General features: G+C 41.2%; 2 protein-coding genes across 2 annotated transcripts in view; one reads left to right on the plus strand and one right to left on the minus strand.

Moving 5' to 3' along the window:
- LOC147301260 (cadherin-7-like) overlaps positions 1 to 26,673 on the plus strand; it is a 28,046-nt gene extending 1,373 nt beyond the window's left edge. Inside the window, exons 2-14 of the mRNA XM_086283907.1 lie at positions 2,391 to 3,260; positions 11,643 to 11,937; positions 13,096 to 13,215; positions 13,577 to 13,744; positions 16,045 to 16,226; positions 16,890 to 17,146; positions 17,248 to 17,384; positions 17,560 to 17,681; positions 21,971 to 22,088; positions 22,235 to 22,543; positions 22,707 to 22,899; positions 23,563 to 23,959; positions 24,724 to 26,673. Coding sequence (XP_086140033.1) covers positions 2,592 to 3,260; positions 11,643 to 11,937; positions 13,096 to 13,215; positions 13,577 to 13,744; positions 16,045 to 16,226; positions 16,890 to 17,146; positions 17,248 to 17,384; positions 17,560 to 17,681; positions 21,971 to 22,088; positions 22,235 to 22,543; positions 22,707 to 22,899; positions 23,563 to 23,959; positions 24,724 to 25,593 — 3,837 coding nt within the window. The 5' untranslated portion in view covers positions 2,391 to 2,591 and the 3' untranslated portion in view covers positions 25,594 to 26,673. The remainder of the gene's footprint in view (positions 1 to 2,390; positions 3,261 to 11,642; positions 11,938 to 13,095; positions 13,216 to 13,576; positions 13,745 to 16,044; positions 16,227 to 16,889; positions 17,147 to 17,247; positions 17,385 to 17,559; positions 17,682 to 21,970; positions 22,089 to 22,234; positions 22,544 to 22,706; positions 22,900 to 23,562; positions 23,960 to 24,723) is intronic.
- LOC147301261 (E3 SUMO-protein ligase ZBED1-like) lies at positions 6,676 to 9,356 on the minus strand. Its single transcript, XM_086283078.1, has 3 exons — positions 8,848 to 9,356; positions 7,823 to 8,451; positions 6,676 to 7,733 (listed from the first exon to the last, which is right to left on the minus strand). Exons 1-3 carry the CDS (start codon positions 9,317 to 9,319, stop codon positions 7,341 to 7,343), a joined length of 1,494 nt encoding a protein of 497 aa, XP_086139204.1. The 5' UTR covers positions 9,320 to 9,356; the 3' UTR covers positions 6,676 to 7,340.
- Positions 26,674 to 27,132: the final 459 nt, after the last annotated feature.

The raw sequence follows: 27,132 nt of genomic DNA on the forward strand, positions 1-27,132 counted from the left end.
GTTCCAAGAAAATGATTTACATTTTATACTGCTCCACAGGGCTCCATTAGTTCTCGACTCTCTCAAGAGCGCCCCCTATAAAACGGAGTGTGGGAGTTGACTATCATATTTAAAATTCTCTGGTAATATTACACTGCCTCTTCACATGACAAATAAAACATGGCTAAACACTGACTTATCACAGGGCATTTGCTCACTTAAGCTGTCTGGTGTGTCAAACCTTGACAATAATGAAGTGACTGATGTGCTGAGTACAGTGGGCCTCTCTTCACCAGTCTGACTTGGATAGACTTAAGAGATTTCCCTGTGTGCACTGAGCCAGCGAGAATGGATGAGAGGTCTGTGGGCATTAAGACGAATGGCAAAAGGAGGGTAAGCCAGAGATGTTCAAATGGAGCAGAATCTGTCCACATCCTGGATGTTTAAGCCACCCATCTCCCCTCACCCCCCTCCCCAGTGTACTTCCACTACCACTTCCCCTGCTCTGCCTCCTTTATGCCCCCATCTCCCATTTTTTTCCTATGTAAGAGGCCTAACATGCACAGGCTATTTTTAATAAAAACGGAATAGCCTTGTTGCAGTGAAGCATCTCGATGCAGAGTGAAGTGAGACTGAAACAGCGATTTGCAATTTAGAGCTATGTCACCACTCATCATTCCATTCTGAGCCAGCAACAGCAAATCGTCCTCACGCTTTCATCCTCTATCCCTTGCCTTACATTTCACACATATCTTACACACACACACCCTTACTCTAAAGACTTCAAACAACGGTGAATGACATGTACTGCTGGCAACATGGGTTTTGGACCAAAGCTGGCAGAGAGAAATGTAAGCCGTAAGCTCAATCTATGCTAATGCACAATAGCTGAGGAAGACAAAAGTGTTTTGGAAGAGCCACTTTTTGTATTTCCATAGATTTGGGAAACCGGCAAACAGATGCCGATGATGAACATGAAGCATTACATATGGATGACTTGATAAATTTGGTGCGCAAAATGCAGCAAAAATAATTAAGGGTGGATTGCCATTTGAGGGGAAAATAATGACGTAAAAAGGGCAGAAATTACTTAATATTTCCTGTGATCAAAGCTCAAATTGTCTCTGTTCTCAAGTGTACTTCTTTAAGTGGGTCACTATCTGCAGAGAAGAAAGAACATTGGCTTAATTTTAATGTGCCCATGCAGCATATCGTATCAGAAAATGTTGGGGTTAAGAAATGTTCTGGTTCGTATTATAGAAACCATCAAAGCCTACTGCATTTCTATAGGCCAACTTTGTGCCACGTTCCCTCAAAATTTATCAAAGTACTTGGTGCTCTGTACATTTATTAAGTGAGATGAGGCCAGGGGATTTAGTCTTCCCAGTGTGCACTGTATTTTATGTCCTCTAGCCAAATTATTGATAATTTGCATGAAATGCAGGGAAATCTCTACATTATTTTTAAGAATTTTAGCTTCCAAATCTGTTCAGAAGAGAAAGGCATGGAAACTTTATTTACATATGTTTGAAGACTACCTCCCTGTGTACCCATGACTCATGTATTTTGCTGTGCAAAGATGATAATGCACGCCTCCATGCATGCATAAAGGTGAAAGCAGCTGTCAGAACATTCATTGCAGGGAAAAAGTGAGCCAGAGCGATGGATCCATGTGGGACATGGATGCACTGTCGTATAGTTTTGGATCTTGTTAAGTTGCTGACACTTTGCACTGCATCAAGTTTCAAAGATCAATGGCCAGAGATCTGACTCAAATACTGACAAAAAGCAGATCATTAAACTTTAGGGAAATGAGGACAAGTCATTGATTAAATTATTTATGAGCCTAATTAATCTCTTAAGGGGAACTTGTTTCAGAACTGGGCACTGAAGCATGGGTAGCCCATCTTTAGGGATGGCATCAATCACCTGCTGTCCAGGCAATTGTGTGTGACAAGGAGCAGTAAAGTACCTGAGCTCCACCTCATCGCCATACCTTCAGGCTCTGAATTAATTGAAATTTTTTAGGACCGCACTTACCTTTCTGAGAATGAGATCAATAACCAGAATCACACAAAACGCCAATGAGAGGAATATCATCAACAGTATCAGGTACAAAGCGAATTGTCCTTTTCAGGTAACTTCTTATGAGATGTAATTATCATAGTTTCTGTTCAAAACTCACAGTTATTTGCACAGCAGCTGGCAGAAGGCTCAGATTAGCAAACAAAGCTGTTGAGCAAACGGCAGAACAAACATTTATCTTTAAATATGTCCTGAAATAAATGTCGTCTTCATATAATGAGTGTGATGGCAGACTTTTTTGTGTCTTTTCACTTCTGTATCTTAAAGCACTTGTTTCTCATAATAATGAATATAGTCAAGATCGCACTAATTATGTCTTCTCTCAGGTGATCCTCTGCAGCATGTGCACTGCATGGGAATATTTGAGTAAAGAAGCCGAAATGAAGACAAACACCAGGGAGAGGGGCGGAAGAACCGAAGCAGGGGCAGGACGAAGGCATGCTGGAAATAAACCATCATAAAAACCGGCAGCTGATCAGCCCTTTGTCAGCCACTTCACAAGACAAAGTGATCGGTGAACCTCAGCAATGGCAGCACATGTTGTGCTTCTTTTTCTTTTATTCTGCAAATGGGAAAGACACGGCATCTCAGAGGCTGTCGGCCTTTCAGAGGAGGATCCGGATTCTCAAGTAATATCAGACAAAAAGCAACAAGTTTTACATCATCCAAAGTCCCTGGACAAAATTTTTATTGGAATCAAAGAATTGGAAAGCCATGTACAGGCTTCAGAGAGTGATGCAAGAACTCTGCCAAATGTGGTTTTTCAACTAAATGACGGCAAACCTAATGATTCTGACTTTAAGAGCAATGCAGGAAAGCAAATCGACATGAGACTTAAACCTCCAGATTCTTCTGCCAAACCTCTTATACCTAAACATAGCTCTGAACTCAGTGTGAACCGTGAGAAAAGGAACAATTTGACTAATGGAGAGGTTGAAGGTGTAATTAATGATCACAGTCTAGTGCCAAGCTCAGAGGAGGAGTACGCTCTCCAGCCTCAACTCTATTTGGAGACAGGTGTCGGTGACGTTCAGCCTGAGAGGCTACGGGGCCTCTCTAAATGGGTCACAGAGTCTGAACATAGTCAGTCAGAGCCTTACCTGCTGCCTCACTCTCGCCGCCGTAGGAGCTGGCTCTGGAACCAGTTCTTTGTGATTGAGGAGTACAGAGGGCCTGAGCCTGTGCTCATTGGACGGGTAAGCTGTCGGCACAACCAGTCAGCATGCACATGCGAATCACCTGAATCTCACTGTATTACAACATAAATGTAAATTGCGCCTTATTTTTGAGAACCAACAAATATTTTTGCAAGCGCAATCATTTTTATAGATAAGTTATTGCCACGCAAAGGGTTTAATTGGAGCAAACAGAAATCTCTCCTGTGCTCAATACATGTATTTACATAAATCTTTTCTGTTCGCAGTGCATTCATTTATTTACATGTTTTTCTTTGTCCAAATAATTTCCCAATGACAACCTTTCCACTCTGCTTCATTTATTACCTCTCTCATCCTCTGCTCTGTGTGTCCCCAAGCTCCTGTTTGAGCCTCATTCACTGTTCATACACACAAATCGGTGCTTAAAACCTGCACACAAACATACTACACACAAAGCAGGGATTCATTAAAATTTTCCTACCTGTAATTATTTACGCTCTACAAAGTAGAAATGCCCGAGACCATATATATATATATATATATGTGTGTGTGTGTGTGTGTATGTGTGTGTATGTGTGTGTGTGTGTGTGTGTGTGTGTGTGTACAGAAATAACAAGATCGACATAAAAACATGTTTAACTAGCCACTATTAATAAAAGAAAAGGGTTTAAAAGAAAACAATGTTGAAAGCTATTAATTTGGACTGGCCAAATATATTAAACATAAAATTGATGGCCTGTCATGCTTGCTGTGTGTTATCACTTTCCCACTTATGGCTTTTGTCCAATGGCTGGCTATCAGTCCTCCACCTATTTTCTTCTTTTTCCTTCTAGTCTGTCTTTTATTCATCATTTATCATTTCATCCTCTCTTATTACATGTTTTGTTTTTCTAAATGAAACAACCACTAACATTTGGTTGAGCTTAGCGAACGGATAATTCTCCACCTGAGCAGATTGTCAGGAAATTTGGCCAGCGATTTTGGTATATATAAAAAACCTATGAATTATTGCACTGCTAACTGACTTATTAGTCAAAACAGGAAACTAAAAATAATAAAAGATAATGTTAAACTGCGTATATGGTTTTGGACACATTTTGATCACAGGAGTAAGGCTGGCCAATGTTGGAGTTTTTGAGCCAGAAGTTATTTGGATGAGAAGATGGCGTGCTAAGTTATCAGCTTACACAAAGCTGCATCTATAAAATGTATGGACTCAATGCACACCCACACATATCTTTTAATTAGTGCTAAGTAACGGACCAAAAATGTATTACAGTATCCTCGGAAATTTCTTGAGTGACTTCACACAGCAGGTCATGTTATTGATTATATAAATCCATTAAAAACACCATAAACAGTGGCGAGGTCCAGTTCAGAGATTCACTTTATCAGAAGTTGGGCCTGTTAGACTACTATTGGCTAAAGCTCCCTTTGTTGGTACATGCATCAATTGTCTGGGCATTTATTTCTCAGAATTTAAATTAGTGAGCTTTCAAAAACACATATCTTGCAAGCTTAATGAAGTACAGACAGAAATGTATAAAATTAAGTTTATAACCAGTACCATCAACTAATTACGTGTATGCCTATGTTGACATTTGGCAATTCTTAATGGATGCATGTCACCAATGAATACTGAAGTACTAGCGATTCAGTTGCAGGAAAATCTGTCATATAAAACATTAATTATAAAAATGGCAAATTTTGCCTCATGTTATTCACAAAGATATTACAAGGAAAACAATGTCTCGATATTGGTACCATGTATATTAAGAAAATACACCCAGCCCCTCCCCCCCAAAAAAAGAAAACAAAAGTGAACAATCTACAGTCCTCTGCCACTTTATTAGGTTGATATGATAGCAATTCAGTACATTCAGACACGTAGACGTGGTCAAATGTCTTGTTGAGACTGTAGGTCAGAGAAGACAGGCTGGACTGCTTTGAGCTAATAGGAGGGCAAGTGTAATTCAAATAAGCGCTCATTGCAACCAATGTATGCAGAAGAGCATCTTTAAATGTGCCACACATTGAACCTTAAAGCAGATGGGCTACAGCAGCAAAAGACTACACCAGGTGCCACTGCTATATAGAATAATAGGAAATTCACACCGACTCACCAAAGTTGTCAAGAAGAAGATTGGAAAAACGTTGCGTCCCAATTTCCATCTTGCCTTGTATCACACTTCGGGCTGATAGTGGTGGTGTAATGGTGTGGGGGCTATTTTCTTGGCAGACTTTGTGCCTCTTAGTACCAACTGAACATTGTTTAAAAGCCGTTTTCCACCTGAGTATTGTTGCTGACCATGTCCATTCATGACCTTTATGTCATATCCTTGATGTCATATCCTGACCGTGTACCCAGTTACTTCTAGCAGGATAAGACACGGCATCACAAGCTCATATAATCTTAAACTTAAACGGCCTCCACAGTCATCAGATCTCAATCCAATCGAGATGTAGGATGGGATGTGACAAAATTCCCATCGTGGATGTGCAGTCGACAAGTCAGCTGCAAATGACATCCAATGCTATCGTGTCAATAGGGTCCAAAAGTGTCTGAAAAATGTTTCCAGCACCTTGTTGAATCTATACCAAATAGAATTCACGCAGTTCAAAAGGTAAAAGGGGGTGCAACCAATTACTAACAAAGTTCACCCAATGAAGTATATTTATCTTCTTAGCATTACAAAAATTTCTCTCAATTTACAATTCATGTGCTTGCAAAACAAACAAAAAACATATTTGCAATGTTAAAAATGTTCCATTGCATGCTTGAGAGTGAGGCACAGATCAGATCGCACTCTTTATGCGTCACCATCCCCACTTGTCAAGTCACATACTTGAGTTTTTACCATCAGCACACCAGCAAGCCTCAACTGCTGTCTGTGTCGCAACATGAAGAGTGTCTGAGATGATTTAATCCACTGCACACCTGAACCATTCAATCCCAGGGGTTTACTTGTAGCACTTCACAGTTAGAAGCTCCACGCTAATGCAGCTGCTGGCAGCTACGGCATACTCAGAGTTGGATTATATCAACTGTAACGCTAACAGGGAATTCTGCCAACCACTTTGTAGCTCGCAGTATACTTTATAGTGACAGTCTAGATTGGATTCTTACCAGTGCGGTATACACCTCATAAATGTTTAATCTTCCACTGTGGTTGTTATTGGTACAGTCAGGGAGGGGTGTTAAAGCAATCAATAGACACGCGGGACTGTTTATTTCTCTGCAAGTAAAGTCTTGATGTTGATATTCATGTAATAAAGCATGCTTCCATTGCGAGGAGTTCGGAAGCACAGTGTTTTCTCTCAGAGGTAGCTCATTTTGTTTGCCAGAAATAGAGAGATGATCATGTCAAAGCCATTGTCGGTGCAAGGTTTGAGGTGAGCTATCAACAGTTCAAATTAGGGCTGAACGATTATGGAAAATAATCTAATTGCGATTTTTTGCCCCAATATTGCGATTGCGATGCGATATGCGATTATTTTTTAAGGTCTTTGTCTTCTGTATTATTAAACAAAGACAAGCAATACATCTTATAGTATGGCCAATACTATATTACATTAATTTTAAACTGTTCTTTCCTGGAAGACAGACCTCTGTTATGATGACATGAGGTGATGCATGAATTGATGACTGACATTTTTATTTAACTTCTTCAATCACAACAGTATATTTGAACATACACAATAGTTTATTTTTAGCTTACAAACATCTGAGCATAAAGTGCTGACAAGGAACCCTGGTGTAAACATTAAAATGAAAGTCAGTACAATGTGCAGATTGCAGAAATATACATAAAAAAAATCAGTGGCTTTACCACACTCAGTTTTTCGACATCTGTGAACTACTAGACAGTCATTCAATTAAAAAATAATATTAAATAAATAAAACTAATAAATAAAAAATACACACATCTTACTGATCTCTGCAGTCAGTAACATTACACATAAGGTGCAAACATAATAACAATTGTGTAAACACACACACAAACACGCCTTTAAATTAAAACTGGCTGAACATCTTGATTATCTGCAGTAAGTAACAGCAACACAGCACAAACTAAAGTGCACAATGAGTATGGCTCAGTTAGCCATAATCATCCTAGCTCACAGGTTTTTTGCTAGGAAGACTAGCATATCTACTTTTGCTGGCTTTAAGGATGAGCGAGTGCAGGTCACTATATTCCCTCCAGTGCTGAACAGACGCTCTGAGGGGGCACTTGTGGCTGGCACACACAGATATTTGCGGGCCATCTTGCACAGTCGTGGAAAGTGAATGTTGTGCACCTTCCACCAGGCTAAGGGATCATCCTCTCCGTCAATGACAGGGGTCAACAGGTAACTATTCAACTCTGCCTCCACGACATCTTCAAGTGGCAGAGGCAAAGCTGAAGAGGCCGCACTGGTTTTAAAAAGACTACCAATAGTCTTCTTTGCCTTTCCCCCAGAGGCCTGTGCACTTGGAGAATTTTGAGCAGTTTCAGTGCGAGACCTCTTCTCCTGCCAGATGGGAAGAGAGACATTAGTTTTGCAGTTAGCTTATTTTTAAATATTATGTGTTTGTGGAAATATAATTTTCAAGGATTTACCTGATTATGTGTACGTCTAGCCGATTCCACCATTTCTGTCTTCAGTCGGGCCTTAATGGCAGGAAGGTTGTCTGCGCTGATGTATTGCGTTTTGAACCTAGGGTCCATGAACGACGCAACATCCAAAAGCTCCTGGGTGTTGAGGTCACTATACTTGTCGTTGAGGTATGCCAGGACCTTGGTTTTAATTGATCTAGTCAGATCAGTGTCCGCAGCATCTTCAGCCAAGACTGATGTTGCCAGAAGATGGAGAACTGGCTTGAGGTAGGAGATGCTCACATACTCTTCTCCAGAAAGAGCATCAGTAAATTCGGAGAGAGGATGCAGTGCCTTATGAATGGACTCCAACACTTCAGCATCCTGCCAGGTTGGGATGAGGGAGCGTGCATGTCGGTCACCTGTCAATACCTGCGATATGGCTTTCATCTGTTCCAGCACTCTGGCAATCATTTTCTCTTTGGACCCCCATCTTGTAGGGCACTCAGTAATGAGAGAGTGCTCAGGAAGCTTAAGCTCCTTCTGTGCCTCAGTGAGAGCTGCCTTTTTCTTCCAACTGTGCGAGAAGTGCCCCACCAACTTCTTGCACAGCCCAATTGCTCTTGATACTCTACCATCTTTGATTGCATTTTCTGGAGGGAAAAAAAAATAAAGTAAAAAGTAAAATTAGTGTTAGACATACAATTGCAGTTATGATGCAAGGTTTCACCATTTCTCTCTCTCTCTCAAATTCAAAGTTGCTTTATTAGCATGACTATGGGAACAGTGTTGCCAAAGCTACTGTTACATACATCATGACATACAAGAACATAAGACCATAAGACAAAAACAAAAAAGAAAATACATAAGAAGAGGTGGGTACATCAGGGTGGGGTTGACATAACATATCTAGAATTAACAGCAGTAAAGAACAAGATAAATAATAGTGTGGTGTGTTTGTAGGAGAGAGTGATACACAGGCTCGCACATACATGCATGCACACGCACACACTCTCTCTCTCTCTCTCTCTCTCACGGCAGTAACTTACCAATAGCAAGATGTAATCTGTGTCCGAAACACTGGAGCCTGGTCCATTCGTTCAGCTGTGCTGCTTTCACCATATTTGACGCATTGTCCGTCGTTATGCAGACAAGGTTGTCTTCAGGGAGATCCCAACACGCAAGCCCCTCTCTCAGGCCAGCAGCAATGTTTTCCCCTGTGTGGTCTTCGGGGAAGTAGGCCGTTTGTAGGCTGCGAGCTTCGAGGTGGAGGTCTTCGGTAATGTAATGCACCGTCAGACTTTGATAGGGCTCTGCTGTACGGCTTGACCACATGTCTGTTGTCGCCGCAAAAAACTCAACAGCCTTTAACTCCGCTGCGACCCTCCGCCTACATTGCATATGTAGCTCGGGTATTGCAGTCTGACTGAAATACGTGCGGGAGGGCATTCTGTACCTCTTATCCAGTGTAGTTACCAAATTATTGAACCCAGGCTTGGTCACCGTATTGACGGGCATCATGTCTTTCGCGATGCAGTGGGTTACTGCTTTGGTGATTTCCACGTGCCGTTTTGAAGTGCATTCATATGGCGTAACACCATCAAACAGTTCGGTCAGTGATCCTTGCCGAGTAACGTTACTAGGTTTATTCTGCACACTACTAGATTTTTTAGCCATACATCTACCATACTCTGTTTTGTGCCGAGTCTTAAGGTGCTGGTACAAATTCGTAGTGTTTCCGCGAGATGTAGAAACTCTACCAAGACAGGTTTTACACAGTACCTGACTCTGTGCGACATCATCTGTTTTAAACCCAAAATATTCCCACACGGCTGATGTTCCATTCCTCTTTGGTACTAGCATCCCCGCAGGCTCTGGTTCTGTTGAACCTGAGGCCATTGTGTAGGCTACAGCTTTGCTTGCTAGTTCACTCTCGGTAGACTGTTTCAAAACTTTGCTCCCCGTGTCACGTGACCAGAGTGCAGCCTCTGTGGTTAGACAATCTCGTTTGATCATATCACATGTTTTACTCGCGCATGTCACGTAAACGGAGTATAATCGCAGCGTATAATCGCAGCCTTTGCGGTTAGAAAATTGCACTTGATCATGTCGCGATATTATCGCAAATGCGATATATCGTTCAGCCCTAGTTCAAATCACAGGTGCCACCACCCGTGCGAAAGAAGAAAGAATTTCTCTTGCAAGGAAAGCAGTGTGAAGCAGATATAAACCCAGAGGTGTATGTACTGCATGAGTGAGAGGAGGGGAAAATTGAGATTACAGAGTGAGAGAGAAAGTGACAAAGGGATTGGAAGAGACAGTTCCCTCTTTTTCTTGCTTTGCTTGTACGGGGTGGATAAATTTCTTCCCCACAGTGAGAGTGTTTTTCCATGCTGACTGAAGCGCAGCAGGACTGAGCCAGCAATTAGACAGTGAGGAGAGGAGGTCTGGATAGAAAGTGGGAAGCAAGGGGGGGCAGGGGAGCGAGGTGGGCACAGACTCTGACAAAGATGTCTCTCGTGGTGAAGTGTGGGATCAAAATCAAAGCTAGCTTTAAAGAAGAAAGGAGGGAGAAGGGGGTGGGTAAGAGATGAATAAAAAAAAACCTGAATCCCTTATCTAGCAATTTGTAGGGTATGCTATCGTGAGTATGTATAATCCCAACTTCATCCTTCCAACACATGCACATCACATATACACACACAATATACACTAATCTTATATTTTTCCTTGATCTCTGCTTGAATGCTGTGCTGTGGGGCAGACAATAGTGTGCAAATCTGCACTTTAAATGCATTTATGTGCAATATTTTCCATCACATGTTCTCACTTTAAGGTGGGCAGCTGTCTTAACCACACAAATGACTCTATGTTAATCATTATGTAGGCAATTAAACTTGTCTATTTTTGTGTTGCACATACAATTTTTTGTGCCACAAAATGAATAAGCCTGGCAACAATCGTGTGCAATTGCTCTGCACATTTGTAAACAGACAATGTTGCAGCTGCAATTGAAAGTCAAGGCTCTCATGAGTATCTAAGGTCCACTGCAAAGATTGTGAATAAGCCTTGTGGATTATGAACATGTGCAGATGGGCCTTGAGGATAGAGAAATGTGAAGGTTCTCGGTCAGAAAGCTCAGTGTGATGAAGGCTGAGTAATCTCTTTAGCTTTCTATTTTTGTGTGTTTGGCCTTTTACCTATCAAGCTCACACTAATATCCTCGCTGCCATTAAATACCAAACCACTATTCTGCACCACGGAGCAAAACAGCCAGACAGAGGGAGAGAGCGAGAAAGAAGGAGAATTGCGAGCAGATGGGCATTCTGAGTAAGCGAGGTAAGGTGATGAAAATGGAGAAAAACAAGGACTGGAAAACGAGGTGGTTTATAAGGTAAAGGCAAGTCAGGCAGATGGATTTACGAGAAGGGGAGGAAAGAGACAGATGGATAGAAGAGACAGAAAGATTTACAGATGGATAGTGCTTGAGTTAGCAGAATGCATCTGTGAGCATACATATATGACATTTGCAGCGCCACTGTCCACACTGATGTGGATTTGCCCTCAACAAACCCCCGATGGCATGCTTGGTCCATTGAGTTAATTAGCTGTATGCATCAGTACTCATCCCCGTCCCATATGTATCTTCCACACCTGGTGCCATTCATTTTAGATTCAGTGAGCCCATCCTGCCTTAGCATAAATCACTCATTTCACATAGTCAGGTTTGTGGTATCTGCTAAACAAATGCAAGTGTTAAAGAGTGATACCTGCATCAGCATCTGTAGGTAATGTTGCATGAAGGTGTTACAGCCATTTAGTCTGTACGTATTTGTTTTTCCAGCTGCACACGGATATGGACAAAGGAGACGGAAGCACTAAATACATGTTGGAGGGAGAGGGAGTGGGCTCTGTGTTTGTGATCGACAGCAAGACGGGCAACATACATGTCACCAAGTCTCTGGACCGAGAGGAGAAAGATGAGTATCGTCTCGTCGCGACTGCTACAGACCGTGAGACCGGCCGAGCCCTGGAGCCGTCCTCTGAGTTCATCATCAGAGTTCAGGACATCAACGACAACCCACCTGTCTTCCCCAATGAACCTTATGTTGCCATGGTGCCGGAGATGGCCAACATAGGTATGCAGCAAACAACACTGCAGTGCAACCACACAAAATCTCCTGAGAGGTGATCAAATGTTAGCAGTGTTTTACCCAACAAAGGCTTTGTTCTGAAAAACAAAACAGACACAGTCTTTTTCACTCTGTAGCCAGGGCAAAATCTCAGACATCACTAACAGGTGTCGAGAAACGCAATTGTAATTTTTGCATCTGTGAAAGACTTTTGCGGAAGTTATCTGTTACCTGTTAGTCAACTGTGGGAAATTATATCAGTCAATGTAATAACATAATGAGTTATATGGATCTGACCAAAAAATATATCACACAACACCAAAGCTAGCCCAGCCAATGGCTTAAAAGGAAAATTGCCTGTAGCTGGCTAACATTACAATCGAATTTTACAATTTTAGAGGAATTAAGTTAGCATCCAATGTCTAGTTAGCTACAAAGTCATATAAAACAATAAGCTTGCTTAGCACAGCTTAGCTGGCCAAAATATCAACAGTTGCTATGTTATAGGATTCTTTTTTGCACCTTTAGTTGAAAAGCTAATGCTATCCTGTTGTTGGAAACACACTGCCCATTACTCATACCTTTATGAATTATCCACATTCACAAACTGTTATAAAATTTGAACTTTTTAAAAATGCTCAAAGTAGATATTTGGATATTTGACTTGTCAGTCCATCTTTTATATACAGATTATGCTTCCTGCTATCAAGGCTAGAAAGAATGAATACTTGAAAAATATTTCTGCTTCTCGATCACCTCGCCAGCTGTCTATTCATTCTCTGAGTACTCTGCAAACAATCGTGTTTTTGCCAAAATGTGGATGTGGCTGAATGCACTTCTACTGGCACCATTTCAAGAAGAGAAATTGAGCAATATTGTTACTGGGAATGGATCTGTATTTATTCAAACAGCATATGTATTTTGGAACTTTGTGTGTGTGTGTGTGTGTGTGTGTGTGTGTGTGTGTGTGTGTGTGTGTGTGTGTGTGTGTGTGTGTGTGTGTTGTGAGACAGCAGAGAGTTGGATTATATTTGTTATATTTGCTCAGTTTTTGGGTGAAGTATTCCTGCTACATGGCTCATTAAGCAGCCACCTGTTTTAACGTTCTTAATATGCAAGAGTCCATTGACCTGTCATCTGTATCATGCTTCCCCTCTTCTACAGGCACGTCAATAATCCAGGTCACAGCCAGAGATGCTGATGATCCAACATATGGAAACAGCGCTCGGCTGGTGTATGCCATTACTCACGGCCAGGACTTTTTCTCTGTGGACCCTCAGACAGGTCTGTGATATCTTCCAAAGTGCGGCTCAACCTTTTTAAAAGCTGTTTCATAACCTGACTCTTCTGCTGATGTTTACAATACACATAGCTAATCCTGGCACTGCTCTCACTGTATATATTGTGCGCCGTATCCCTTTCCACCTTATGTCCAGTATGGATAAGAACATTTGCGTGTTCCTGCATCTTCTGTGATCTATTCAAAAACAGAAGTGGCCTGAAGTTACATGCGTGCAGCTTCCTAATTCTAAAATATGTGCATCTGACTCGCGCTGATGGTAATTCAAAGAGGCGCGGTGTCACTGTGAAATCTGTTGCTGTTTTGATTTTGTTGCTGCATGTCCTGCTCTCCTCTCTCCACCAGGCATTTTGCGGACGGCGGTACCTGACATGGACAGAGAGACTCAGGATGAGTATCTGGTCGTCCTCCAGGCCAAAGACATGGGGGGCCATCTTGGTGGATTATCGGGAACTACGACCGTCACAGTGAGGCTGAGCGATGTCAACGACAATCCCCCTCACTTTAGAAGGAGTAAGCAGATCAACATTTAACTGTTGGCTACTTTCAATATCTGTCGCTCTAGGATGTAAGTGTGTGTGTGAGATATCTAAGGATGAAACATCTTGTCGTGGCATTTGTGACAGCAGTTTGATATTTTAGCCTCCTCTGGGTCCAAGTCACTTTGACAGATTCAAGATAAGACCTAAAGCCCTAAACGAGCTAAATAGCTTGTCAGTCCACTCCTCTGTTTTGTGCACTCTTCCTAATCATTGTTTTTAGCATCAATTGTAATCACATAACCTTTGCCAAGACTACTCTTAACGTTGATATAAACACTCCCATTTGGTCCCTGAGGTTTAAATGGATTCTGGCTTGACGTAGAAGAGTGAAAGATCATGTCCACTTTTCTTATCCAAGCTTTTCCCTGTTCCATGATATTAATATTTCATCTTAAAGTTCAGTGCTTTCTGCTTCAATAGACAGTAAAATCACTGCAGAATGTGTCTAACACTTTGAGACACATACTGCATTTTCCCCGTATACTACTTCATCTTTGCTGGCTTTTTCGTCTTCTTCATCTCGCAGACTGTCTATGCTTACCGCTATTCATCTTAATGTTTAAAGCCCCTTCTCCTCACGTTGATAAATTGTTCTGCAATACAATGTTTTATAGAAGCTATTTAATATTTCCAAATGTCAGCAGCCTGTTATTTATTTACTGATATCTGACTACATCTTTTCCCCCCTTACTGCAAGTCGTTATTTTCAGTTTGACAATAATGCCACAGTTTACGCAAATGGCTCATTTAGTTTTTGAATGCAAGAGTGGAATATTTAAATCTTCGTCATTATGCGGAGGAATTGAATGATTAACAATCAGCAAGGTAGATCTGCTTTGATTAAAACGAAAGCATTTCCCTAAATGTGCCACGCAGCATTACGAGATATGTGCAAGTCACCAAGTAAAAGAGACCTGCCTCAGATCGCTGTGCCTGCTTTCATGCCTGCTAAAGAGACGCGCTCTAATCCTAACTAAACATAACAGAAAAACAAATTAACTCTGTAATTCTCATTTTAATAAATACAGCTCATTCATAGCAAAGTGGGAAATAACTCTCAGTGAATTTGAGGCTTTAGAGTCTTTTTACTGTCTTCATTACTGATGGGATTTATTAGACAAGTGTAGCACCGGGGCTGTTAAACTGCTTTCAGTATCAATTGTGTTGTAGTTTAAAAATGTCAGTCAGTAAAATGTTACTGATGGCTCTGGGATGGTTCTTAATTGTGCATCAGTTCAAAGATCTAAGATATTCTTTAGATAGGAAATAAACTTTGCATTCGAGTAGTTTGAGTCATCAAATGTTTAAAGTTTTTGCCTAATGAAGTCATTCGAACCATTTTTAAAAATCGGTCAGAAAAGAGAAAATGTCTAAATTGCCGAGCCTAATTTGAACGTCCGTATCAACGTTGATAGCAAAAGACCGTGCTAGCTGCGTTGACATATTTCCGATACTTGAATGGTTTTTAAAATGGGGAACACATCAATCTACAGTTTGTACAAAACACAGCACAAACACTTGAGGTCCAAAATTACTCTGGTTCTGATTCACTACAGATTCTGATTTCAGATTTTACTGATTACTTTGAAATTACTACATGCTACATAATACTCCTAATACCTTATGTCACCCAGAACCCCCTGAACCTTTAAGATCAGAGACTCATTAACTGTTACTGTTAAAAGGGGATGATGCATTCACTTGTTTAGCCCCAAAAGCTGTGGAACAAAGCTCCTCGTACTGATTGTGTGTTTTTCATTGTTTTTTAATTCTATTTTTAAATTAGCCTGGACTAGCCTGTACTAAAGAAGGGAACTCAGGATAGTTTCATATTTTTGTTTGAGTAGAAGTACAGGCACTTTGGTGTAAAGTTTCTCCTGTGTCACCTTTTCTACAGCTCGGCTCAGCAAGGTGAAAATGTAGATTGCCTCAAAGAGAAAATTCCACACTAAATTTCCAGTCGCTTTGAAGATATTCACCTTATTGGATGTGATACGAGCTTTAGTTGAGTCTTGAAATTCATTTTTCCACTGAGAACTATGACTGTCGTGGCCCAGTTCTTACTCTGGAATTGCATAAGTAGGCAATCTGGATCCGTTCATTGATTACAGCAGCCGGTACTTATACTTTCTGAAAATAATGTCAGCACACCTTTAAATCTGGTCGTGAAATGTGTGTAGAAGTGCATGCTTTGATATCAAATTGAGCCATCGTCATCAGCATTCAGTTGCAGCACTGAAACTGTTAAACTCTCTGTTTTCCTCCCTGCAGGTGTGTGGTCCTTCTCTGTATCAGAGCTGGCGGCTCCAGGTGTGGAGGTGGGCCGTCTCACTGCCACTGATCCTGATCTGGGAGAAAATGCACAGCTGGAGTTTACCATCCTGGACACTGAGGAGGCTGAAATATTCAACGTAACTGGAAGAAATAAAGAGGCTGTCATTGTGCTGAACAAGGTGAGTGGCTGGACGCAGCTGCAGCAGAGGTGTGCAAAGCAGCTTTACTTTATTGCCTATACCAATTTTCATAATAGCTTACTATTTGAAGCCGTATGTAGGTGTTTATGCTTAAATAGCCACATAATGAGAAAAACATCTCCAATTTGCAACATTTGCGGTGATTAAAAAATGTGCTTTGGTCAGGTATTTGCAAATTAATTTGTTATAAGCAGATAAACACTTCAGCACCCCACTCAAACTCCCACTGTTGCTGATAGGTTCAGACTCCCCGGGCTCTGCTATGAGCAATTAATGAGTAACAGTGAACGAGTAATCAACTGTAGCTCACTTGAAGTGTTAAAAGCAGCCAGTGTGAAGTTGTCTTTTTACTTTTAAGCGTTTTAAAAGCGTTGGACATTCAAACATAATTATTGCACTTTGGAATCTTAGATTAAGAGGTTGCAAAGAATGTAGTAAGACAAGAGGATGATGATTAATTTCCAAGAAATGTATGAAAGACAGATAAAAAATGAAAGTCTAAAATGGAAGTCGTATATTACACTCAGAGATAAATGAATAATGAGGTTTTGCATGTGGGCAGTAATAAACAGCAGATGCATATTTTAACCATATATGAGAGCTCTTAAATAAAGAGTAACTGCTTTATTCTTTGTTCAACAGATCCTGGATTATGAAACACGTAATTCGTATACTTTCTCAGTGGAAGTTACAAACCCTATAGTGGATCCCCGATACATAAGAAAAGGTCCCTTTAAGAACCAGGCAACAGTCCGGGTCATGGTCCTTAATGCTGATGAGCCACCGCGATTCTCCCAGGCTCTGTACCATCTGGATGTTTCTGAGAACTGCCCCCCTGTCTGCTCTGTCGGTCGGGTCTACGCCGTGGACCCAGATACAGGACAAAGCACCAACATTAGGTAATTATCACACCGACACTCTCTCATTTAGTCACCTGCTCGCTCACTCAGGGCTCTCTTTGCCCTTCCTATTCTTGATGGTGCCTATTACTTTATCTCAGGTACTCCATCGATCCCCAGTCAGACCCCGAGGCTCTGTTCCGCATCGCCTCTGACACTGGCTTTATCAACACTGTGATGGAGCTGGACCGTGAGCAGGAGCAGTGGCATAATATCACTGTCATCGCCACACAGAGGGGTATGTCAGACCTTCTGCCCTCGGGCGCTCAGAGCAGCAGAGCTCACCAAAGTAATCTTTCACTGAAAGCGCTGCCTGCAGTAGGGAATACAAAGTGTGTAGTAAAAATGATAGAAAGTCTGTGCAAATTTTTTAACATTAGTGTCAGTCTCTTGTTTTTTTCTTTTTTTTTTAGACAACCCAAATCTTGTGTCAAGGGTTGTGGTTGCCATAGAGACACTAGACCAGAATGACAATGCGCCGGAGTTGGACAGGCAGTACACGACGTCAGTATGTGACTCCAGTGCCCCCGGTCAGGTCCGTTCTTGTTTTGTTTTTGCCTGTTATTTCATTTAACTTCAGACTGTGCTCTTGTTTTTGTTCATTCTGTCTCAAACTCCCGCAAGTGATTATTTTTCAAAGCCTGAGCAACTTTCTGTCCCACTTACAGAAGTAGAGACCAGATCACCTTTTACCTCTCAGATGTTTGGGATCCCTTAGAAAGCAAAGCACATTTGTCTTTTTAAATCCAATAGAACAAAAAGTGATTAGAGATATTGTAAATTAAATTCAGGATTAATGAAATAATTCATCATAAATCCTTTAGGATTTTTCACGGCGCATCTCTGTAGGCGTGCAGAGGCCCATTTTTCAGCAACCATCATGTGCTGATCATGGTTGCACAGCTGGAAAGAAGTAGATTTTGGCTAGTCCAGTGTGTGGAGAACCAGCCTGTCTCTGGACTCCTCAGGGGATTTTGTTCTAAGAAATGCTAGCATAATCAATTAGCCTTTAAACATGATAGGCTTGCATTAGGCAACAAAATATGCCTTTGATGGTTGCTGACAGTGGAACTTTGCGATTGCAATGACATTATTATTAGTATGATGAATTATTCCACTAATTATGATCGTCATTTACAACATATCTTATCAGTGTTTAGATAGCACACATTCACAACAGTCTTCAAGGTTCTCTATGTAGAAAGGTAAAGTACCTTACAATATCACGGGGATGGTCTATGAGCAGCAGTCGGTGACACGGAAAGGAAGAACATTCTTTTAACAGGGATCTCCAGCAGAACCAGGGTCAGTAAAGGGGCTGTGGTGTGCTGAGACCAGCTGGGGGTGTTAACAACAACAACAACAACAATCTTTATTTATAGAGCACATTTAAAAGCCTTGGGCATACCAAAGTGCTTTACATAAAACAATAAAAAATAAAACAGTTCACACATTAACATCAAATACATAAAGGTAACGAATTATGTTCACAGATAAAAGCCACCAATAAGAGTAAACTGCAGCACATAGGTTATAGCAAGGTAAGACTGTACCACCATGATAAAAGACACCAATAATGGAAAGATAGCAGAGAATTTAATACAATAGGTCAATAGGTCACTGCAAGCAAGCCAGCATTTAACTGGTAGAAAAGGCAAGTTTAAAAAGATATGTTTTTAGCTGTGATTTAAAAGAATGAATAGAATCAGACGCCCGGATGCCAATCGGGAGATTGTTCCACAGCTCCGGTGCAACTAGAGCAAACGATCGATCACCTCTAGATTTCAGTCGAGATCTGGGCTGAACCAGCAGTAACTGTGAGGATGACCTTAAAGCCCTAGCAGGAGCATATGGGTTTAAAAGTTCCTTAAGATAGCTTGGTGCAGTGTTATTGGTCATTTTAAAAGTAAACAACAAAATTTTAAATTGAATACGATATTTGACAGGCAACCAGTGCAGATCAGCAAGGACAGGAGTAATGAGGGCAAACTTCTTGGTTTTAGTTAGAATGCGTGCTGCAGCATTCTGAACTGTCTGTAATCTATGTAAAAGGGAAGAGTGGAGACCACAATAAAGTGAATTACAGTAATCTAGCCTTGACGTTTATTAGGATAATATGGTACTATTAAGTATTTAAGCTATGATGGGGCCTGATTATCCAGGAGGTTGTTTGGAAGAGGAGCTTTTGTAAAGTAAATGTGAAATTTAACAGGAAGCTAATTAAATATTATGTACGAGTAAAATCACTGTGATTAAAAAAGACAAGCTCAGATGAAACTCACCCTCAAACGTTCGAGTAGCTGAGTGCATTTCCAAATATTATAATAACCAATTCCTAATTTTAATATGGATGACTGGTATTCCTTCAAAGTGGACCTTCATGCTAATTCTGTTGCACGGAATTAGGAAACTTGAAAAAGCAAAGCATTAGTGCGACTTTAAAGCTGTAATTCTTGGTTGGTTGACTTGACAGCTAGTGCAGCAGTGTGTTTTAATAAACAAAGGTCAGTCAGTAACAATTGCAGCTCTGATCTAATTTAATTCTGAACATTTTTTAAACTGATTCGCTGTTATAAGAAATAAATGAGCGGTCAGTTTTTGTTTCCCGTGACTGCTTCATAATTAAAGGCCTCCCTCGTGTTTGCCTGGCTGGTTGCTTTTATAATAAGACAAATAATAAACCTGATTTATTGGGCAGTTACAAAACAATCTTATAAAGTGCTTTTCATGGATGAAGCGCACATTTAAAACAATAGGCTAAATAAAATCACTCATCCATCCATTCATTTTCTAATCCAATTGGGGTTGCAGGGCAGTTGAAGCCTATCTCTGCTGACTTTGGGCAAGATGTTGAGCGTGCCCTGGACAAGTAGCCAGTACATCAGAGGGTAACACAGTGAGGCACCAAATACTCCTTCATAGAACCAGGAAACTGTAATGTGTACCTTCAGCAATTTATACCACAATCAGATCACGGCCATCACTCTTTAATATACATATGTGTCTATTCTGTTTCACTGATTTAGCTAAAGTTCTCCAAACAAATTAACAAATTTCTATTTTTTTCTAAATAAAAATTACGTTGTAACTAAAAAGGAAAGAGACCAACCTGCCTGTTACCAATGCTCATTTCAAAGGCCTGAGTCTCTGATGGTATGCAAGTGCAGCTTGCACATCTGGAAAGACACCATTGATGCTGATGATGGTTTTAGAGCAACATCTGCTCAAATTCAGATGACGTCTTTTTCAGGGAAGGCCTCAAAAAAAGACCAGAAAAAGATGCCAGAAAGAAAATGCTAAATCATATATTGCATGCAGAGCAGCATGGCTTTGTAGTGGAAGAATCTGGGTGTTGAACTGGGCTGCCTGCAGTCCAGATCTTTTGCCAACTGAAAATATTTTTTGCATCATGAAACAAAAGAAAACCCAGGACTGTTGAGCAGCTAAAATCCTCTATCAGCAAAGTCCAGCAGCTCGTCTCCTCATTTCCCAGACGTTTACAGACTGTTGCTAGAAGAGGGGATGCTACACAGTGGTAAACATTTTATGCTGCTGTAAAATTCAAAATTGTCTTTTTTCTTCTTAAAATGCTTTCTTTTTGTTTTTGCGTTCTTGTTGGCTGTAGCTCAGGTGGCAGAGCAGGTCAGCCACTAATCAGAAGGTCGGTGGTTCGATCCCAGGCTGCATCCTGGCTGCATGCCAAATATCCTTGGGCAAGATACTAACCCCGTGTTTGCCTACTGGTGGTGGTCAGAGGGCCCGGTGGCGCCTGTGTCCGGCAGCCTCGCCTCTGTCAGTGCGCCCCAGGGCAGCTGTGGCTACAATGTAGCTTGCTATCGCCAGTGTGTGAATGTGTGTGTGAATGGGTGGATGACTGAATGTAGTGTAAAGCGCTTTGGGGTCCTATGGACTAGAAAAGCGCTATACAAATGCAGGCCATTTACCATTTGTTGTTTTTTTAAACATTTTATACGTTTTTACGTTTTTTGTGAATAAACTGGGAGTTTGTGAGGTTTGCAAATCATTGCATTCAGATTTTTCTTTTCTTTTACACATTTTACACAGTTCATTGCAACTGAAAGATAAAGCATGAAGAACTTTTCAGAACATGCACAGAGTGCAGATATGAAATGGCAATTCAGATGGAGAGCTTTATTCCCCGCTACCATTTAAGTGTGAGAAAGTTTCTATGTAAAAGTGCAAACAGGGGGAAAATGTGCATCCGGAGGTTGTAGAGGCTGGACTAGAGTCAGACTCATGTTCCATGAGTTCCACAGTCACCAGTTATCCTGACATGTGTGTAGAGAAAACACACACAGGAGCACGTTTGATCCAGAGCCTTCGGGTTACAGTTTGACGCTGCTAACTCCTGTAGCACTGCCTGCAAATAAAATCAGGGATGTAAAAATAATAGAGAGATTTAATATGATAATTCAATACAGCACTATACAGTGAACATTAACGAACAGCACTAAAATTAAAAACAGTAATGTTGGATCATACGCATCGTTAATTCCTGTAAACCCCCTGTGTCAGACAAACACTATAAACAATAAAAACATCTGTGGAGGTAATTTCAGAATCTAAATTGAATGGTTTTTGCTGCAATAATGAAAACAAGAAAACTTATAAAACTAGAAGTACACGTTTGAATAAGAAATTTTTATTTGATTGTTTCATTTGAACAAATTTAGATGTTTTTGTGAAAGACAGAAATGCTTTTTCAACCTTTAATCATCCTTTGATTTATTTTGTTTCTTCTTAGAGAATTCTAACCTCCTTTGTATTATTAAAACAATGAATTTTCATCTGTGATTTCTTCAGGTGGTTCAGGTTTTACGAGCCATCGACAGAGATCAAGGAGGACAGGACGCTTTGGTTCACTTCAGCATCCCTCCAGAGTCCAGCTCTGCCCTCAACCTCTCCATCAGAGAAAACGGAGGTTGAAAACATTGGCCCTATTTTTATTTTCCATGCAAAACCCAGAAAACTGACACCAGCCAAAAGTGGTGCATGTTTGTTGCGCAGTGACCGTGTATGATGTGTGTGTGTTTTGTTTTTTTTAATTTTTTTCTGCCACTTTATCAGGTGTGACAGCCAGCCTGGTGCTGCAGACAGCCTTAGAGCCCCTGCCTGGCTTCTCCTCATCTTTACTCACCCTTTACGTGCCAGTCGTGCTGCGCGACGGGGCCTCGGGTCTAACCAACACTGGCACAGTCACCGTGACTATTTGTCCCTGTTTGCGGGGGGGCATGCAGACTGAGGACAGGGGCAGACAGAGGGACAGGAGATGGGAGAGACACATGGTTTGTCTTCCCGTGCCGTCCGCTTCTCCGTCACTTATATTCAGTTTGGTGACATTACTGGCCATGCTGGCCTGTGTCACAACTCTTCTGGGTACGGTTGGTCAGTTCTCTGAAGTCTCTGAACTACTTTAAACATTGTGTGTTGTTTGTCACTTTTTTTAAAGACGTTGAGCAGTTGTGTCAGGTTGCTTCTGTAATGTCCAAAGAGTATATGGTCATGTGTCTCTTTTTTTTTTTTTTTTTTTGCCCGTTAGTGGTGTGTGCACTCTCGCTGTCATTGCGCCATCAGAAACGAGACTCCCACTCAACCTTCGAGGAGGATGATGTCAGGGAGAACATCATATCGTATGACGATGAGGGGGGAGGGGAAGCAGATACTGCAGCTTTTGACATTACAGCGCTGCAGAGCATGCACAGAATACAGCACATGCACAACAACCGAACCATGTGAGCTGATCCCAGAAATAAAATAAAAGTTTATCCTGGGTTGTAGGAAGTGTGTGTGTGTGTGGGGGGGGGGGGCGGGGGGGGGGGGTGTACATGTTTAGACATCTTTGTGAGGATAGAAAATTGGCATGCCACTATACTTGTGGGGACCAACAGTCACTTACAGGGAGAAAAGCCACATCCCCACAAGTTTGAAGGCATTTTTGAGGCTCAAAATGTGGTTTTAAGCTACAGTTTGGTTATGTTTAGTTTTAGGGTTAGGCGTTCATTTTTGATGGTTAGGGTCAGGGTAAGATAAGATAAGATAAGATAACCTTTATTAGTCCCACACGTGGGAAATTTGTTTTGTCACAGCAGGAAGTGGACAGTGCAAAAGTTATGAGGCAAAAATTAGAATACAATAAGAATAAATACAGTACACAGCTGTACAGAATAGAATAAAATGAAATACTATATACAGTAGAATAAAATAAAATAAATATACAATAAGATAAAAATAGAATACAAATACTATATACAACTGAGTAAAAATACAACGATGCTAAGCGGCTAAGGAAAGCATTTCTTCAATTAGATGTCCTTACTAAGATATGAAAACGAGTGTGTGTGTGTGTGTGTGTGTCTTTGACTGTGTGCTTCTCTGACATTTATCTCTTGGTGCAGATGGTACACCCAGCAAAATCTGCCAAGGGCCAGGACGTACAGCTGGAGTCGTCACCCATGCCCAGGCCTGGACTCTCAACAACGTCCGGGCTCCGCTCTGCTCTACGGGCGCTTCTGCTACGGCCTCCACACGCTGCCTGTTCTCAGAGATTATCCAGCCGGGCCACTGGAGGCAGGTCTGCAGCTAACTCAGCTGACCCACGGGCTCACCAGAGGTCATTTCAGCAATTCCCTCATCATCCAGAACCAGAACACCTTTGAGCCTGTGCTGCACTCTCCTGAGATGAGCACCAGTAGTTTCGAAGCAGAAGGCATGGTGAAAAGCAAAATTACAGAGCGAAATGAAGGCAGTGAAGCAATCGCAGCTGGCACAAAGGAGAATCAGGACCCAGCTAAGGTCAGACAAGAGTGCTGAAAAAAAAACATGAAATTTAACAATGGTTGTAACAGTTATATGGATTCAAATAAGGGATTACCAACTTAAATGAAAGTTAATAGCTAACTGTGAAATTATACACTTGTAGGGGACCCATTCTGCTGTGTGACGCTCATATTAAATATAAACATTATAAGGCTGATGCTTTAAACTGATCTAATGCTCAGTTTTAGACAATTTTATCTGTTCTTGACTTTGTATGATAGCAGAGAAAGAGAATGCCCTAATATGTTGATATTCTGTTTGCAAAGGGTAGCCAATCAGAAGAAAACTGGCTAAAGAGTTTAAAAGAGTGGGTAATCTGAGGGCCCAGTAAAAGACTAGTGGATACATTTAAGAATTATTTTAAACTGTGAATCAGTGAATGATTATGTGATGTTTAAGTGTCCCTTTATGATTATATCAGAAAGATCTTATTTTTGGCGTGCGAGTCTGAGACTGCACAGCCTGTTCAAAATAAAAATAAGTAAAACCTTTGGAAACTAACATTTTTAAAGTTTTTAGAGTCACGCAACCAGTCTTTCAAGATACTGCTCAGATCAAACGTCTCAAAACCACATACTGCACATAGATGAACTGATGTCAGAACAATCAATTCAGGGGTGTTTCAAGTCCAGAATTAAATATTTAGTGGTGTTTACTGGAAGAAAGTTGAAAAAGTCACTCCTTTGATTCCATACGTTTCTCTCTTCGTGTCTTTTTAAATCATCTCCTTGTTTTTCCAGACAAAATCAACAGAACCAGAGTCGACACCGATCACCAGCATTGTTGCAAATTCGACCTACTGTGACCCAAATGAGTCTTCATGCCAAAGTCACACCAGCTTCTCATCAAACCAACAAGAGGGGCGACCGGGGTCATCCCAGACTCAAATCAGCACTGGAGCCACGAGCTGCACCGTAGATGACATTGATACTGATTCTTCTATTCCCTCCATTTCCGAGCAAAATTATTCAAACAGCAGTCAAATGAGCTCTGTAAACACTCCTGTGTACCTGAAAGGAGACACATACAGCATTGTGGGCTCGCTGAACCCAAACAGCCGAGGGACGTGTATGAATGGGACTAACAGCAGTGGGCTGCACCCAGCGGGAGTGCAGCTACTGAACATGTGTGGACTCCAGGGAAAGGATTTGACCCCACAGTCTTTGCCCTTACCTGAGGGGATGTTTGGCAACAGCAGAGGCTGGGCAAGTGGGGCGGAGCCGGCGAGAACAGAAACGACCAACCCGCAGCCTCTCAGGATGGAGGAGCTCTTGAATATTCGTCTGGACCAGGTCACCTTTGACCTGTCACAGCCACCATATGACTCACTGCAGACTTACGAGTTTGAGGGCCGTGATTCAAGGGCCGAGTCGCTGAGTTCGCTGGAGAGCGACGGAGAAAAGGATGAGGGGAGTGTGGTGGGAGGGATAGAGGAGCTAAACCAGAAGTTTCAGAGGCTGGTGGAGATTATCCGAGAGAGGAAGAGGGAAAAGGAAGGAGAAGGAGAAACACCAACGCCAGAGCAAGGCAAGACAGCAGAGACCACTCTCAGTGAGACTCATAAACAAAGTGAGGACAAAGGAGCTAAACTACAGAGATGGGATTTCTAGACTCCAATAAAAGAAAAGTTTCAGAGAAGAGAACTATGTTGGCAGTGATGGATTTTAAACACAGCAGGGGTGGCAAAATACACAGCCTCTGACAGAGATCGTCTTGTTGTTTGCCCCCTGCCAGGAGGGATCCAGGAGGCTGACAGTACAGTGAAGATTTGTGGCGCAATCAGTGCACAGCATATAGTTTTCACCTCCACTGAATTTTAGCAAATGCATATGGAACCTGTCACTTTTCACACTTCTCTTGTAACTGATATTAATAATGCACTTGGGCTTTCAAAGCTAACATTATGAAAAATTTACTTTTATGTAAAATATTGATTCTAAGCCCTGAAAGCTGCATTGTTAGAAAATAGGCCTCATCAAATATTGACTAGAATTGTGACATTTAATATTGATCGTTTAATAGGGGCACACGCTCTAGATAATCCCTGAAATTTATAAGCATTTGGTTGGAATTGGAGAATTTTAAAACACGAGAATTTTAAACATGCCGTGACACACACTGCCGCATGTTTACAGAGCCTCTCCAATGAGTCGAGTTGTATCATGTAGCTCTGCAGAGAGACTCCTGCAAGTAGTCACCATTATAGTAAAACCTGCTCACTATGCAATTTGCTCACAATTAGAAATAATTAGACTGTCACTGTCAGACTTGTGTGTTGTTGTGAAAGTACAGTAAAAAATGTTCATATGTAGATAAACATCAACCTCGACTTCAGTGATTATTGCTGGATATTTACTGGAATCGCCTCACGGGAAATGCAAAGGACTGATTTTCAGTTAAACTGTTGCAGACACGAGCTTACACTATACAATTCCCCGTAATTTCTCCCACGCAAGATTATTTATAATTCACCATTGTGTTTGGCCGTCTAGAATTATCTCCAGAGGCTTATTTATCTCCCACCTTTTAAAGAGACAAAATTAGGCAAAAGCCATTATGCGACACAGTACACACAGCCATTGTTCTTGTGATGAGCCCAGAACACAGGCAACAGAAAAATAATCATTTACTTTGAGATTTGGTAATGTTATTCAGGCAGTTTGTCATTCTGACAATGACTCATTTCTATAGCTATTCAGGGGGTATCAGAATGAGTTATTAAAATAACATTATTTTCTATAACATCGTAAAGCAATTTTTACTTTCTTCAGTTTTTCCCCTGTCCTGGCTTCCTCTGTAGTGGGAATTTAGGTCTTAATCAGCCTCAGTTTTAATAAGATTGGATTGCTTCTCGAATTAAATTTGACAGAAAACCTTTGGCTTTCTGACAAGGAAAAAAAAAGAGGCAAGACAATGAAATGCAGAATAAAAGGAACGGGCCAGATGATAAATCGCCATCACCACACAGCATATTATCAGGATGCTGCGCATCGTCTGGCATGGTACTGCCAGATATTGCTGTAGCAATGACACGTTTCCTCCCAGATCACAAGAACGCACTGAATCTAATAATCAACTAAATATAGACTTCAAAAGTAGTCAGACAAAAATAAAATAACAGTAAATTAAAATATGTTTGAAATTCAAAT

The sequence above is a fragment of the Aulonocara sp. 'chitande type north' Nkhata Bay genome, linkage group LG23 (genome assembly GCF_057382095.1).
Source record: "Aulonocara sp. 'chitande type north' Nkhata Bay isolate Kocher_YH1m ecotype deep benthic linkage group LG23, A_spYH_male_GT1.1, whole genome shotgun sequence".
Taxonomy (NCBI): domain Eukaryota; kingdom Metazoa; phylum Chordata; class Actinopteri; order Cichliformes; family Cichlidae; genus Aulonocara; species Aulonocara sp. 'chitande type north' Nkhata Bay.